The sequence below is a fragment of the Triticum aestivum genome, chromosome 6A (genome assembly GCF_018294505.1).
Source record: "Triticum aestivum cultivar Chinese Spring chromosome 6A, IWGSC CS RefSeq v2.1, whole genome shotgun sequence".
Classification (NCBI taxonomy): Eukaryota; Viridiplantae; Streptophyta; class Magnoliopsida; order Poales; family Poaceae; genus Triticum; species Triticum aestivum.
In genome coordinates, this window is record NC_057809.1 from 91481050 (window position 1) to 91498245 (window position 17196).

At 48.4% G+C, this 17196-nt stretch overlaps 1 protein-coding gene across 1 annotated transcript; it reads left to right on the top strand.

The window, feature by feature from the left end:
• The first annotated feature begins 5330 nt into the window (after positions 1-5330).
• LOC123129485 (uncharacterized) lies at positions 5331-16910 on the top strand. Its single transcript, XM_044549633.1, has 4 exons — positions 5331-5489; positions 9273-9448; positions 15086-15255; positions 16504-16910. The coding sequence occupies exons 1-4, from the start codon at positions 5331-5333 to the stop codon at positions 16908-16910; spliced, it is 912 nt and encodes a 303-aa protein (XP_044405568.1).
• The last annotated feature ends 286 nt before the right edge of the window (positions 16911-17196 follow it).

Consider the following 17196-nt stretch of genomic DNA (forward strand, 5'->3'; position numbering starts at 1 on the left):
CCCTCCACGGGATACTATTTGTCCAGCCCTCCATCAGCTACTGTTCAACCAGCCCTCCACGGGGTCATGTTCATCCACCGGCTCGATCGATCGGGGTACTGTTCATCCAGCGGCAACGGCCTCTACTATCACGGGTTCCTGTTCATCCAACCCCCAGCGGGAACTGTTCATCCAAACCCCCCAACAACGCTCACTGTTCATCCAGAGGCAGCATCGATCGGCTTTATTTAGCAGCAGTAGCGAAGGAATCGCTCGATCGGGTTCAGTTAACAGCCATCGATCGATCGCTCGAGTTCAGTAACGCGTAGCCTGTAGTGCAATCACTCGGGTTCAGTTAGAGCCCAACGCCTCGCCCGGGTTCAGTTAGAGCGCAACGCCTCGCACACACGCGCGTATGTATGAGGGAAATGTACATCGCTCGGCCCCGACCATCCACCGTACCCGGGAACTCCCCCGATATTTTCCTCGCCCTCGCTTCTACCATGGTTTTTTCCATCATGGACGGCCCAAAGAATGGCATGCAGCTGCTTCTCCGGCCCGCCCAGGACAAAAAGGCCATTTTCTGTCATGATCTTTTGTCATAGACGTAGGACCCCGCCACATCTATGATGATACCGGATTTTGTCACAATTATAGTCATAGAAGTGTCATAAGTATGACAGAAAAAAATTGTTCGGCCCAAAATGTCACGGATGTGCCTTTTTTGTAGTGCACCCTACTCCCATCACTGGTCTGGCCATCGATCTACTCACCCACACCTCATGTTGTTCTCCGGCGATGGCAACCTCACACTGTAGTCGGACCAGTAAATCCTCGTACTCCCCTCCTTGTGGAAAACCACTGCCAAGTCTTCCCCGGCTCCGGGTCATTTCCTTCCAAGGCCTCGCCTTCGTCCACTTCCTTGGTACTCTCGGTGCAGCGTGGTCAACATGGTCAATAAACAACATCCATCGGAAGAGGATGTTACGTGGAGAGGCTGAAAGCTGGGTCTATGGCCGCACGCAAGGAATGACTTCCTTATTACGCGTAAAATAATGATCCCTCCACCTGACAGCTGGGACCCACCATAAGTGCCTCTATATTTCACGAAAAAACAGTTCCCCTGACAGATGGGACCCACCAGCGACATGTTCGCACACAAGGAAGTGCCTCCTTATTAGGGGGAAAACGATTCCTCCCCCTGATAGCTGGGATCCACCACCATATCTTCGAACTGAAGGAACTGCCTCCTTATTCCCCCCTGGTAGTTGGGACCCACGACGTATAAGCGTATATAGCGTTATCTGTCTAGTCCCAAATGTGTATGTACATATTGGTCAATCGGTCTCTCTTCACGATTTGAACCGTGGATGAGTAAGGAATGCCACGTGTCATGGTAGAGCCCCCGACGTAGCATGACATGCAGTCCCATCTAAATCATGTACACATACGTACATCCATACCGTAGAAAGTACGGCCACATATGTACATACGGAAGTGGTCTCGAATGCGTACAACGACGACGTCTTGTTCATGGGTAGCCAACCGGCTGGGTCAGAACGGAGGAAACCACGTCGTGTTCATCGGGAGCCAAACGACTGGGTTGAAATGCATCCTGTTCACCGGGAGCCAACCGGCTTGGACGGAACAGCTAAAATGACGTCTTGTTGATCGATTCAAGGTCTGATGGACCACAAAACGGAGGAAACAGCCTTCTGTTTGACTGTCTATGGTCCAAATGGGGTGCTATTCATTGGGAGGGGTGGAATACCGCAAAATGAAGGAAACATGCTTCTCGCCAACCGCCTATGGTCAAAACGGGGTCCTGTTCATCGGGATGAGTGTGGCGTACCGCAAAATAGAAGAAATGAACTTCCCTTCGAGCGCCTACGGTCGAAACGGGGTTGTGTTCATCGGGAGGGGTGTGGTGTACCGCAAAACGGGACTCCACGAGATACTATTCATCCACCGTCGACTTTCTCCAGCCTCAGCAGCTAGGGCTGGACGCTCGAGCGAGCTTTTTAGCTCGGTCCGAAACTCGCTCCAGCTCGGCCCGACTCAGCTCGGCCCGACATGGAAATAGGCCGAGCCGAGCTGTGAATATTCGACTCGTTCAGCGACCGAGCCGAGCCGGTTTCCGCTCAGTCCAGCACGGTGGCCCGTTTCGCGGCCCAGTGTTTTTTTAGAAAATTTGCAGCCCGGTGTATACACTAAGCAGCCTACGGAACAGCCCAAGCCCACTACGAAGCACCCCTGGCTAACCCTAGCGAGTGCGTGCACGAGATGCCGGCACCCCTGACTTCCCCCGCCGTGCCGCCGCTCTCGCCATGACCTGACGAAGTCGTTGTCCTCCTCGCCATGCCCGATGTTGGACGGATCTCTCTCTCTCGGCACCGCCGGCAGACGCGCCCGTTCGGTGCCGCGTCGGACACCGCCATTCGTCGCTCCCGAGGTTCATGGCCAAGCTCGCCGCAGTCCCTAGTGTCCTCCGCCCCAAGCACAAGCAGGTATAACTTCCATGGCTCCGTCCGGCGCGCACGCACTCACACCGACGGCTAGCACGCACACTTCACGCATGCACTAGCAGTAGCTTACTCACGCACGCATCCACTGCAGCACTGGTACACTGCATCGGCGCGCACACATACAGCAGTGCATCCACGAGCCGCTCGGTCTGAACCGAGCTAGATGCAAGACGAGCCGAGCCTCTAAAAGCAGGCTCGTTCAACTAGCGAGCCGAGCCGAGCTTAGCTCGTTCATGGCGAGTCAAAGGCAGGCTCGGATCAAGCTCGGCTCGGCTCGGCTCGTGTCTAGCCCTATCAGCAGCTACTGTTCATCCATCGTCGACTTCCTCCAACTTCCACCGACTACTGTTTATCCAGCCTTGAGAGGGTCCAGTTCATCCACCCCAACAGACTGAGGTGTGGCAGCCTCCTTGGAGTCTTATTCATCCAGCGGCGACCGCCCTCTACTATATAGAAGCCTAGCCAACGCAGCACAACATTGGAGCAGCCCACAGAAGCCCATCCAGTGTAACATGATGGGACAGAAAGGCCAGCCGACTGCCTGCGTCTCTTTGTATCACTTCATACATAGTCCCGAGCTCCAAGCAACACGGCGCCGGGCGCAAGAGGACTACATCATGCGACAACTCGATGGTGGCGCTGAGCGTAGACACCATGACCGCGCTCAACATCTTTGGGCGACATGATGACGCTCCGATGCAAGCGCGAGATGTACTGCTAGGACGACTGTTGTTCCGACGGCCTGGCGCACCTACGGCCTGAGCCGTAGGCTGACGGCGAGAACGAGGGCCTGCTGGCTATCGCCTCATCTCCATCGCTATCGAGGTTGATCCCGTGTTGATCGCCCCGCCTCGGTTGACGGCGAGGATGAGGGTCTGCTCATCGTTGCCTGTTCTGGCCGATGTGCTCTTGCACGTCGTCGGGAATCCTGCTCTGAGGTCGATCTGCTCCAACACATGCCGTTGTTGTGACATGGTGACAGCCACGAGCACCTTATCCACGCCCCACTTTTCTTCGACTTCCTTAGATTTTGTGGTGGATACATCCATGTTTTGTGGATTCCTCTTCCATTGTTTCGGCTAATGATTCTTCTCACCATTGCTATCCAGCCGGGAACATAGCTAAACTACTTCATCATGTTGTTCATTTCACCGGAGTCAATCAAAACCATTCTGATGTTGTTCTTTTACTTGTAGAAATAAACTGTTGTTCACTACTACGTTTAGTAAACCGGAGATCTAGCTACTGGTGCCGAGACAGTCACATGGATGATTGGCATCTTTTGGTAAAGGCATGTTAATTTACTGAAAAAATACCACACACCAATGACCATGAGCGTAGATGTTCACTCTTGAATTTTGAGCACTCTTAAATTTTGAGGACCACTTAGGATGTGATCGTTAGTGTTACTTTAGATCTGCTTGACATAACATAAGTTTGATGATTATTAATTTGAAGGGAGCCGCTACGCGTCCGCCGGTAGATGTCTAGTAAACATCCACCACCTCGACAGCCGTCAGATCTCCACGCGCGAGCCGTCCGATCTAGCTCCTTGCACGCGCGCGCCGCCTTCCCGACACATTAATTCCTGAAACAACAAACCAGTTGCAAAAACATCGGTCGCGTTGCAGAAACAATTCCTGAAACAACGACTGCGTTGCAGAAACAACTACCATGTTGCAAAAATTTGGAGATTGCAGAAACAATTCCTGAAACAACGACTGGGTTGCAGAAACAATTCCCGAAACAACGGCTGCGTTGCAGAAATAACTACCATGTTGGATGCGTCAAGCACATCGCCGCCGAGTGCAACAGAGCAGTAGCGCCGCCACTCCGTGGCTGCTGGGTTTGTAGAAGCACCGTTGTTGTGGAAAACTTGTTGCAGGAAAACTGAGCTCGAGGAGGCGGCAGCCATGGCTGTCCATGCCGGTGCTCCCCGAGCAGCGGGACGACGACGGACGCGGATGCTGGTGCTCCGAGGATGGCAGACGCGGCTCGAGATCTTGTTTGAGATGCGGCGGAGGAGGAACTTGGGCAGGATGAAGGCAGGAGAAGAAGAGGAGGGGCATGGCTGACGGAGACCTGGTTATCGGCATGGCTGACTGGTTGGGGAGGGGCTGCGAGGTTAGAGGAGAGGGAGGAGAGAGGAAGAGGAGGAGATGAAGAAGAAGAGGAGGTGGGCGGGGCTTCTCACCGTTGGGGCGGCGGCAGAGCATGGCAGGCACTCGAGATCCAACGACGAAGATGAACGAGTAGAGCGAGAAGATAAGATGTGATGCAGTGGACCTTTCTGGAGATAAGAAGGTATGGCGTGGGGCTCAGAGGACACGTGGCCTGCGTATAAGGAGGCGGATGGAACGCACCGATCCGTGGGTTGAACAGAAGCTTTTTCCTAATTTGAAAGTCAAGCTTAAGCAATGTTAAGTGGACTCCATTGAATTTATTAATAAGGAAACCACATAACCTGATGTTGTATATGTTGATTGATTATATTTTTTCCGTTGCAATGCATGGACATGTTTCCTAGTATGGCAAAAAAAACGAAGCCAATTGAAAAAAGGAGGGAAAAGCTCATGTCTACTAGACTTCTCGACACACGGATTTTCATAAACGTCATCGAATGACGGTCGCTTGCTCTAGTTGCATCCGTCGGCTCCAGCGCGGCCGCTCAATGAATAACGCGTGTTATCAAATCAAGAAAAGAATAAATCGAGGAAAAAAGAAAACAAAAGAAAACAAAAAATGAAAGAAAAATCTGGACAAAAAATGAAAAAAAAGAGAGAAAAGAGAAAAGCCTACCGAAATCTGGATTGGGCCGGGCCCAGGATGCGTGCATCCCCGCACATATATATTCCCGACAATCTCACTCAGTATGTGTTTGGGATCGGCGAGGCTGATGGCGGCGGAAGAAACCCTAGGAGCGAGGCGACGGGGAATATCGGTTCTGCCGGCTACAAGTCGGACTACCCGACTGCCTTCTCTCAGGTACTTCTACTTGTCCTCCTCTCCGCCCTTCCCACATCCCGACCCCTGCGGCTCTGCCCTCCCCCTCCGGCGTCCGCAACGACCTGCAGCCTCCGCTCAGGCTATTTCCTCTCTTCCCCGTGCAGTCGCTCACCTGGAACTGGAAGTGACCTGGCTTATTACTCCTCCTAAAACCTTTAGAGTGCACGCGCAATAAACGAAAAGAACGAGCGGCCGGCTCTGCACACACATGCATGCGTAGGTTTTGTCTTCTAGTGCATGTGATTGATCATTAAATGCAGTCATATTTATTATATCCAATGGACAACAAAGCAGATTCACGTCTATTTATTCCGGTTCTTCAATTTTAAAAAAAGTCATATTTTTTAAACCACGTGTCGGAATTCAGATCCGTCTTCATTGTTGGGTTCGTCGTGACGAGACCTTTGAAACTAGATCCCATATGAGTATGTTTCAACGAAATATTTTTGATGCCAACTTTGATGATATATTTATGCAACTTTAGTACTGTATTGTGCAACTTTAGTACTACAGCGTACAACTTTTTTCCAAAACTAATGTTTGGAGCTGCACCTTCGTATGAGGTTGCAACCTAGCAACCACGACAACTTTGATGTGCAACTAGTCTATTGCCTCGACGAAAGTTGATGTGCAGCCTCCTCTTGTAATATAGTCTAGTTGCACACACATTGATGCTTAGTTGGCAGGAAGACTAGTTGCACACACATATGCTCAGTTGGCGCGTTAATCTAGTCTAGTTGCACACACATTGATGTTTAGTTGACAGGACACTAGTTGCATACACATATGCTCTGTTGGTGCGTCAATCTAGTCTAGTTGCACACACATTGATATTTAGTTGGAAGGACACTAGTTGCATACACATATGCTCAGGGCCTCTTTGATTCATAGGATTGCAAAAGCACGGGAATAGAAAAAATGTAGGATTGAAATGGCATGTCCATTGTATCCCTATGAGTTTGTTTGATTGTGTCATGGGAAAAGCAAAGGATTTCTTCCAAGAGGTTGGAATGGATGTTAAAATTTCTATGAAATGTAGTACAAATAAATCATTAGGGAAAAATCCTACATGATTCAATCCTACGAATCAAACGACCAACGTAGGAATTCCTAAGGATTCCAATTCTTTAAAAATCCTATGAAGATCCTTTGAATCAAAGAGACCCTCAGTTGCGTGGCAATGTAGTCTAGTTACACACACATTGATATTTTGTTGGCAGGACTATTGGCACACACATATGCTCAGTTAGTGCGGCAATGTAGTCTACTTGCACACACATTGATGTTTAGTTGGCAGGAAGACTAGTTCGTCGAAACATCCCCATGTGGGATCTATTTTTGAAGAGCACGTCGCGAGGGTTTCAAAAGTGAAAACAGATCTAAATTTCGACATGCGGTTTAGAAGATATGTCTTCTATAATTTTGAAAACCAAAAATTAATGCACAGATGAACGTGAGGAATATTAATACAACAACATGCAGTCATTCATCATACGTGAGAAAAAACCATACATAAGGTGATTAATTAACAACATGCTACAGGTTTCCTAATCGGGACAAAAAGGACAGAAGGTTTCCAAAAAAAGCTGACCGCCCAGGAGCGCTAGCGGGCACCCAGCCGCCGGCTAGACGCGTCCATTACTCCTAGGCTTGCTCCTTCTTCGTATGACCTGCTAGGCTCCTGTAGTGTGAGGTCGATTCGATCTCTGCGTTATTTCCTCCTGTAGTGTGAGGTCGATTCGATCTGTAGATTATTTGCTCCTGGAGTGTGAGGTTGATTTTATGTGGGTCAGTTCATTTGTGGCAAAACTAGATCAGAAAATGGGAATCACAGACATGAATTTCTTTGAACCGTTGCCTTTCTAATCCTTAGAGCTCGCCAAATCCTTTGAGTCCTCGTTATCTACTGTATGAAAATTAGATCAGTGTAAATTGTTGGAATATATTAGGGTATTAAAATTCATACTCTGCACTACAAAATGGATACCCTGCGCCCAGTTCTTATCTAATCAGTTTACTGTCATAGATAAACTTTGACTAATGCATTTTCATTAGTGAAAGGTGCCCCAAGTGGTTTCTGCAATAATTTCTTGGCAAATTACTGTGCTCTATTCATTTACTATGTGTAGACAGAGCAGCTGTTTGATGTTACTTCACATTCCTTCATTGCGTGCACGTTCACATATATTGTGAAGAGTAACTTTATTGTTCACTGTTCATAAGGGTGCATTGTGTGCTGCTGTTTACCTTCTCCACGAGAAACTTATAGACCAGTTAGATCAAAATAGCATGATTAGCCATGTGCATGTCCTGCTGTCGACCTTCCTTGTACATGGATACTTGGATCCAGTATCATGATTCTTTCCCACTGCTAACCAGTAGTCTTGCTCTATCAAATACTTTAATTATCTCTTGCTTGTAGTTTACATGCCTTGCCCCCTCACTGTTCCATGCGATGCTCTCCTGATAGGCTGTTCATGCCTTACATGCTTGCTTTGTGCTTTCATTACGTGAACTTGTGATAGTTGAAGTTGGAAATCAATGGCTTGTTTGCTGTTGGTGTGATTGATCGTTGTAGCTATTACATTAATTGTGTCTTGTCTAAACTCAAATGCAAATATTAAAGAAAAGTGTTTTTCATGGCGGTTATCTCCATGGCTGTTTTTAGTCAGGTCATATATTCCACGTGCTTGCATATGTTGCATTTGAAAGGCCAGGACAGTTTGGATATAGCATGCATGCTTTCCTTTTTTTAGTTGCTTAGAAGTCTGATAAGGCAATTCTGTCTTTTAGTTAGTTAACAAAATTTTCATAAGACCCTGTACCGTTGTTTCAAGGATCAGGGTTCTTTTAGTTTCTTTTGAGTATATGTACTTAACATCATAGATGGATGCAGAGAAGTAGTTGCAAATAAGAATCAGCACTAGGTGGAAATAGTTCAAAAAAGGCGCAGAAGACTTTGATAATATCAAATATTGATGCTCTATATTATCTCATATTTGATGCTTATTATATAGTACATGTCGGTCATGGGAGCATCCTAACACAAATCTATGTTGGAGAAAGACTTGCATTTGTAACTGTTACCACATTTGGCTCCAAATTTTCTTTAGACAAATAAAAAAATATGTTCTCATGAAAAAAGGCTAACACATTTACATATATGACATAACTTTATTAAATTCTAGCCCTTGAAAATGTGCAGGCCACTATGCTAGTTCAACAAATGATAGTACGGCGAGACCATGGGTTAATGATTACTTGTGTGGTGCGGGCATCACCGGCTGGCGTGGCTACAGCAGTTGGTCTTGGGTGCTAAATACACTTCAAACATGAAATTGTACCCACCCAAATGAACTTGAGGATCGGAGATATTTGATCAACACCTAGGAGATTGGTTGACGAGAGGGGATTAGCCCAATCCAATGTCGATTAGTCCCCAACAACTAAACAAGGACTGAGGCCATGCTTGGTTTAGCAGGGATTAAGGGTGATCGGCTGGTATTTAGGTCACTTCGGTGCAAATCCCCCTAGATGCTTGCTAGTGTCTGCTAAACCAAACAGGGCCCAAGGTGGAACTCTCTCCTCCTCTGTTGCTTTGTTTGATCTATGCTGTTTTCTTGTGATCTTCAGTCTGCATAATGACATGGTATTAATGTTTCATATGCCTCAGTTACTATTTGATCCAGATAAGCACAAACTTTCGAGATTATTTATGTTTTTTAGTCTACACTGCGGTATGATCGTTAATTTCATTTGCAGTTAACAGGAAGGGGCAGCGCTATGGGTAACTCTATCGCAGCTAGTTCAGCTCCTGCACTGCTGGGAGATGCTCACAATCCATGCTTCAAATGGAAGGTTCATAACTTCTCAAACTTACTCCAGAGGGGAGATGTCTCAGTCAATTCAGCTCCCTTTTTCTGCTCTGGGTACAAATGGTGCGTATCATATAAGTATGTGTTTCATTTTTAAATGATGCATGTGTATGTAAGGTACGGGATATGGATCGCTCAACTAGCTAGCTCTCATACACAAGCCCGGATCAAAGTCGAGTTACAGAGAATGTGGCGATTACAGAATGAGGAATGGTTACAGAGGAACTAGGGTTCTTGCCGCCGCCGGTTCGTTGATCCACTGGATAGCGAGAACCAGGTACGGTGGGTGCTTAAGTACTTGTCGAGGACCCTGGGCCTCACTGAGTCCACTCCGGCCCAGTGTTGCGTGGGTTGGGCCTCCGAGCCCGTGGAAGCCGCTTGGCAGGCGGCGAGCCCCGCGAGCCGCTGACTTGTGGTCCCGTCAGTTCAGCGCCACTGGCTGTATCGGGGGCGCTGACATCCCCTCCTCCTTGGGACGAGGCTTGCCCCCAAGCCTCTGCTCCAGGAAAGCGAGCCTGCAGGGCCACTTTGTCTTCCCAAGTTGTCTGCCAACGCCGCTGGGTCAGACCAACGAATCAGCACTTGTTCCACCAGGACACCAATGGACGACAGCAATGTTAGTAGGCTGAGGAAGATCAATGGACGACTGCGTACCGGGGCGGAGACGGCGACGGAGTTGCGACACATGGAACACTGGATGCACTTGAGAGTGCACTGGCAGATCCAGTTTGTAGGCTGCATCACTGATCTTGCTGATGATTGGATATGGTCCATAGTACTTGAAAGCTAGTTTGTGGTTGGCTCTCCTCGCAACTGATGTTTGAATGTAGGGTTGGAGTTTCAAAAATACCAGTTCGCCCACTTCAAAGACGCGCGGCGATTTTCGTTTGTCAGCCTGGGCCTTCATATGCTGCTGCGCACAATGCAAGTGTTGTTGCAATAGGTCCTGGATCACCGCTCTCTCTTCCAGCCAAGACTGCAGTGCGGGTACAGTACAGTCTGACATTGGCGCCAAACCCCACTGTCGTGGCTCATATCCAAACATTGCCTTAAATGGTGTCATGCCAATGCTCAGTGGTAGGAGGAATTGTACCAGAACTGCGCTAATGGTATCCAGTGGCTCCGGCGTCTTGGGCAGGCATGGACAAAGCAGCGCAGGTATGTCTCGACGCACTGATTCACCCTCCCCGTTTGCCCGTCCGTCTGAGGGTGATTAGCAGAACTCATCCGCAGATCCGTGCCAGCGTATTTGAAGAGTTCACGCCAGAAATGACTCGTAAACACGGGGTCTCGATCAGACACAATGGAGTTGGGAAAGCCATGGATGCGGTAGATGCTGGACATGTAGAGAAGCGCCACTTTAGATGCTGTGTACGGATGCGCCAGCGGCAAGAAGTGCGCGAATTTGGTCCTTTTGTCGACCACCACCCAGAGACAGTTAAACTTCCCAGACTGTGGCAATCCGTCGATGAAGTCCATTGTGATCATCTCCCACGGCTGTTGTGGAATGGGCAAGGGCTCCAACAGGCCGGGAGATGTTGCACGATCTGGCTTAGACTGTTGGCAGATTTGACAACAACGCACGTATTGCAACACGTGCGCCTTCATCTTGGGCCAAGCGAACAAACGACGAATGCGCCTGAAGGTTGCAGGGAACCCACTGTGCCCCCCTACCGGGTTGTCATGGAAAGCTGATATTATCTGTTGTTGCAATGCCGTCGAGCCGCCTAGCCATATCCTGCCACGGAAATACAAAATCCCGTTCTGCAACGTGAATCACTGTTTGGGGTCTTCCCGAAGAGCCAGCTGCTGTAGCAGTTTCTGAGCTTGCGGATTGCAATTGTAGCTTGCCATTACATCGTCCAGCCAGTTGGGTTGGCACGTGGAGATGTCAAACAACAGCTCTGGGGCTTGAGATCGTGATAGAGCATCAGCGGCCGTGTTGTCCGAGCCTTTCTTATACCTGATCGTGTACCGAAGGCCTAATAACTTGGTAAAGGCTCTCTGCTGCCAAGGAGTAGTCAATCGTTGCTCTTCAAGATGAACCGGACTTTTCTGATCTGTGAAAATAATGAATTCATTGTGCTGTAAATAGGGTCGCCATTGGTCGACTGCCACCACAATAGACAGGTACTCCTTCTCGTACGTCGATAGGCCTTGGTAGCGCGGACTCAGACTTTTACTCATGAACGCAATGGGGTGCCCCTCTTGCTGTAAAACTGCTCCTATTCCTTTGTCGCAGGCATCAGTCTCGATTGTGAATGTTTTACTGAATTCTGGCTGCGCCAAAACCGGAGCCGTGACTAGTTGTTGCTTGAGCAGCTCAAAAGCTTGATTTCTGTTCTCTGTCCAGACGAAGGGTGCGCCTTTTCTTCAAGAGATTGAAGAGAGGGCGTGCAATGATTCCAAAACCTCGGACAAATCTGCGGTAATACCCTGCAAGTCCCAAGAATCTGCGTACTTCCTTCGGATCCACTGGTTTCGGCCATGCCTCTACTGCACTGATCTTTGTTGGTTACGTGGCCACGCCTGTACTGCTGATGACGTGGCCTAGGTACGACACTTGTTGCTGACCAAACTCGCATTTGGACCTCTTGACTTTTCATTGGTCACGACGCAGAAGCTCGAGGACCTGTCTGAGGTGCGCCACGTGATCCTCCTAGGTCTTGCTGAATACAAGAATATCATCGAAAAACAGCAGGACGCAGTGTCGTAGGAGAGGATGCATCGTTTCTGTTATTGCTCCATTGAAGTTACCGAGCCCTCCTGCTAATCCGAACGAGAGAACCTTGAATTCATAATGTCATGAATGCGTCTGAAAGGCCGTTTTGAATTCTTCCCCTTCGGCTAACCGAATCTGGTGATAGCCCGCACGCAGGTCCAATTTAGAGAACCATTACGCACCGTGTAGCTCATCAAGCAGCTCCTCTATGACTGGCACTGGGAATTTACTGACGCGTGTCATGGCATTAAGATGTCTATAATCCATGCAGAGCCTCCATGTTCCATCTTTCTTCTTGACTAGAATGACCGGGGATGAAAAGGTACTGTGGTTGCGCTGGATCACCCCTGACTGCAGGAGTTCTTGCACTTGCCGCTCAATCTCAGACTTGTGCTCTGGCTTATGGCGGTAAGGTCTGATGTTGACGGGTTGCGCCCTTGGCATGAGAGGAATGGTGTGATCGCAAGCTCGACGCGGAGGTAAGCCCTTGGGTTCACCAAAAACATCCTCGAATTCAGTAGCTGTTGTAGCTCCGGAGGTTCCTGCACAGGAGTTGCTTGCTTCTCGGTGACAGGGTAGACCAAGCAGAGGTGCAGCAGAGCGCCTTGGCGATGAAGTTGCTGAAGTTGTGCGCTATTGATGACATGACATTGCATCGATTGCGCTTCGTGTCCAAACAGGCTGGCTAGCCCCAAAGCTGTGGGAATGCGCAAGTGTTTGTTTCGCCAGTCGACCGTCATCGGGTTGTGTTGTTCGAGCCAGTCCATCCCAAGAATAGCATCATACACTCCCAACGGCAAAATCTTCATATCGGTCACAAACTCCAGCCCTTGCAAAGACCAATGGCAGCTGGGGATTGAGGCCGAGCAACGCAGTTCACCACCATCGGCTACCTTCACTCGACAGGGCTGACGCAATTGTTGCACACCAGACAAGCGCTTGGCCAATGCTTGGTTAATGAATGAAGTAGAACTTCCACTATCTACCAGAATCAGCACTTCCTGGTCTTGCATGGTAGCCAACAGCTGAAACGCCTTGGGAGAGACACCACCGTCCAGGGCTGGCCGAGATATGGCATGAACTTGTTGCACATCCCCCTCGACCTCCGAGCTGGTGTCGATGCCGAAGAGTTCAAGCATTTCTTCGACTACGTGCAGTTGGGCCGTGGCAGGACACACGTGGTCCTGTCCCCATCGCTCGCCGCACTTGAAGCACAGCCCGCGAGCGCGTCGATAATCTCGCAGGGCTTTGATCTTGGACGTGTCCGCTCGGGCCGCGTCCGTGCCTCGACGGTCTGTCGCTGGCGCAGCTGGAACGAGGCATGACGGTGGAGGAGGTAGAGGTAGCGGCGTGGCTGCGCGCGGAGCCGGCTCCGGTGGTCGCGGCAAGGTGCCAAACACGCCGTCGGCCACTTCCTCCTGGAGTAGGGCCAACGCACAGGCCGTGTCCAGGTCAGGCGGTCTCTGAACCAGCACCACCGCCCGTATATCCTTCCGCAGTCCCTCGACAAATCGAGTCAAAAAGTAGAACGGATGAATTGTATCAGAATAGGATGACAAATGATTAATAATCAATTCAAACTGCTCTGTATAATGTGCTACTGAAGACGTTTGGCGGACAATATAGAACTGCCTAATCAGCGTCTGATGCCGATCGCGCCTGAAGCGAGTACACAGAAGTGCAGTGAAAGAGTCCCAATCATACTCCCCTAGTCTTTTCTGAATGGATTGCAGCCAGACAGATGCCGCACCCGCAAAATTCAGGGCAGCCATAGGAACCCAGAATGATGGAATGATTCCAAACATCTGAAAATACTGCTCACAAAGTGTCTTCCACAAGTTAGGGTTATCCCCCGTGAACTGCGGAAACGAGATGGATGGGTGGGTTTGACCCAGACCCGAGAGCAACTGACTCGCGTGTGCAAATGGAGAAAGAGGAGAAGGTGAAGTCACCAGGGTGTCGAACTGACCAGATGCCGGGGGCGGGGCGGCGTCTGAAACGACGCCGCTAGGGGCCCCCGTGGTAGGTTGAAGATGCCGTGGCCAACGGGCCCTTGAGGAGCATCGACCGCGCCGATTCCGGCCCCGATGTGGGTACCGGTCGTCGCTGGTGGGTCGCGGAGCGGCGCTGGTGCTCGATTCCCTTCGGTCTCCTTGGTGGGCGCCGGCTGCGCGAGTTGGAGCACGGCCACCGCATCACCCAGATCGGCGACGCGCTTCTCCAAATCGGGCCGCCAGTTGACGAGCTCGTCGATCTTGGATGTGGATGCTTGGATTTCGGCGATGACCTTGTTCTGGGCCTTCAGAGTGTTGTCGAGGCGATCGAGGAAAGCCTCAATCGACGAATCCATGGACATAAGCTGAGATCGCGCTTGCCGCAGGCGCCGTGTCTCAACGATTCCGGCCAGAGTTGGGAGGAGGAAGGGAAGTGGATTGGCTCTGATACCACGTGTAAGGTACGGGATATGGATCGCTCAACTAGCTAGCTCTCATACACAAGCCCGGATCAGAGTCGAGTTACAGAGAATGTGGCGATTACAGAATGAGAAATGGTTACAGAGGAACTAGGGTTCTTGCCGCCGCCGGTTCGTTGATCCACTGGATAGCGAGAACCAGGTGCAGTGGGTGCTTAAGTACTTGTCGAGGACCCTGGGCCTCACTGAGTCCACTCCGGCCCAGTGTTGCGTGGGTTGGGCCTCCGAGCCCGTGGAAGCCGCTTGGCAGGCGGCGAGCCCCGCGAGCCGCTGACTTGTGGTCCCGTCAGTTCAGCGCCACTGGCTGTATCGGGGGCGCTGACAGTGTACCAATTTGGCATCATTCATCAATCACTTTTTTAGGTTGCTAAATTCATTTTTTATGAAGTGTTAGTGAAAAATAAAATTAAAACACTGATTTCATACAATGAATGAAGTGACGAAATTAGCCTTCATTCGTTTTTCACTTATGACCTCTCGACTGACTTGCTTTTTCATTTACCAGGTTCCTTCAGTTGACTCCGCTTACCAAGCCATATTCTGGAAAACCATGTGTTGCTCTTTCTCTAGGAATTACTCGAGGAAGTCTGGGCTTGGAGCCAGGTTCCGTGATGGCTGTGGTGTTTGAGTTGTCAATATACAATCATTCAGATCATGTGCATTGGGGATCCAAAGGTAATAAATTCAGTTTTTGCACAGCTCAAACTTTCGAATTCCAGCCGGTAGCCACAACTCCCTAAATTTTTTTTATATGCATTCAACATAATTAGTAAGTTGTATGTGCTTCGCATATGATGACACTTGTGTGTTGGCACGTCGATTTGAATAATGCAAATATACAAAAATCAAAATTTGTTGGGTATGTAACTATAAGAAGTACACAAAATGTATCCCCTAATGAAAATGCATAGCGCAAAATATTAAATTGTCTCAATAAGTACACTCCAAGTAATTGGTGTCTCAACAATTAGTTATGGTACATCGTACATACTATCTCTATTTGCTTTCATGGCCCAAATAATTGTTGTCTCAATAATTAGTGTACACGGTTGCTTTCTCAACTAGGTCCCATGCACATCCTTAATCGAGGGATGGAAAACATCCTACTTACAAGAACTATTAACAATTCTAATCCTCTAGAGATCATTTAATCATTTCTATTACACTTTGAAAACCAGGTTTACTAGGAAGTGGTTAGACAACAAACTGTAATGAACTTCGTAGAAGATCATAATTCTATACTTAAGGCCTTAAATGTGTGTTTATGTTTCTCAGTTCATGTGTGAATAGCTTATATCCAGTCATGTCTCTGTGCAGTTGTATAATATGTGTCGGCATATGTCAGGATAATCGTAGTTTGCCAGTTCTGTTAAAGGGGCAGCCCGGTGCACGTAGCCCCTGCTTGCGCAGGATCCGGGGAAGGGTCTGACCACTTTGGGTCTATAGTACGCAGCCTTTCCCAGCATTTCTGCAAGAGGCTATTTCCAGGACTCGAACAGTGACCTCATAGTCACAAGGCAACAGCTTTACCGCTGCGCTAAGTCTCCCCTTCTTGCCAGTTCTCTTAGTTTTCTTTTATTCAAAAAATCCAGCAAGATGAGAGCGAGATCTGGAAGGAGGGTAGTCATAGACAGATCCATCATATAAATCAACAGTTGGTAATGTTCTTGAACTGTTTAGTTTAGTGAAAGAGGTGGCAAGTTCAAATTCGAAGGCTATGGATTGTACAGTAGTACAGATATCTAAAACCCATCGTTAAATTTGAATCTATAATTTCGAATCTATAATTTGAATTAACTGTTTAGTTTAGTTTAGTGCTTGTTGCATTAACTAGTCTCTCTGAATGATCTTAAGGTTGTATTTTTATGCTTTCCGCTTACATAAGTCCTTTTTATCTATGTTTTAACCCTCACCTACATGCAGCTACCTTCAACTTTGATGATGAGCATATAAACTCGAAGAAGGAATGCTTGATTCCACTTAAAGAACTACTGGCTTCAACTGATTTTTTGGCTGATGACTGCTGTGTCTTTGGTGTGGATATATTGAAAATTGATGCCCTTTTTCCTGAAAAGGAGGAAATTGCGATCCAGAAGGCTGCAAAAATTCAGAGCCTCTTCATCCAGAAAGATAATTTCATCAAATTGACCTGCAGCGTGACGATAAATAACTTTCTTGAAATGAGCATGGTGAAATTCGTTTGTTCAAGATTTGAACTTGATGGACAAAACTGGTACCCATCTGATTCAGTTATTTTAAGAACTCTTTGTATAAATCTTATGCATGAATCATTAGACAATTTAGTGTATTTGACTTCCTGGATCATATAAAAGCATGTGACCAAACAACTCCCAAGTTCATTTACATATATGCAGCTGCTTATTACAATGTGTTGACAAAATAATGGATGTATTCATCCTGGTAACTTGGTTGTATTTGATTTTGCACTTGACATGTAAGCCGTCATAATCACATTTTTCTGATGTATCCGCATTATTTATTTTCCTCTCATTTGTTCTTCAGGTACTTTGGCGTCTATCCGCAAGGTAACCAGTACAGCAATAGCTGCCTCTCCTTGTACTTGCACCTCGATGGCCCAGAAGAGCTCCCTCATAA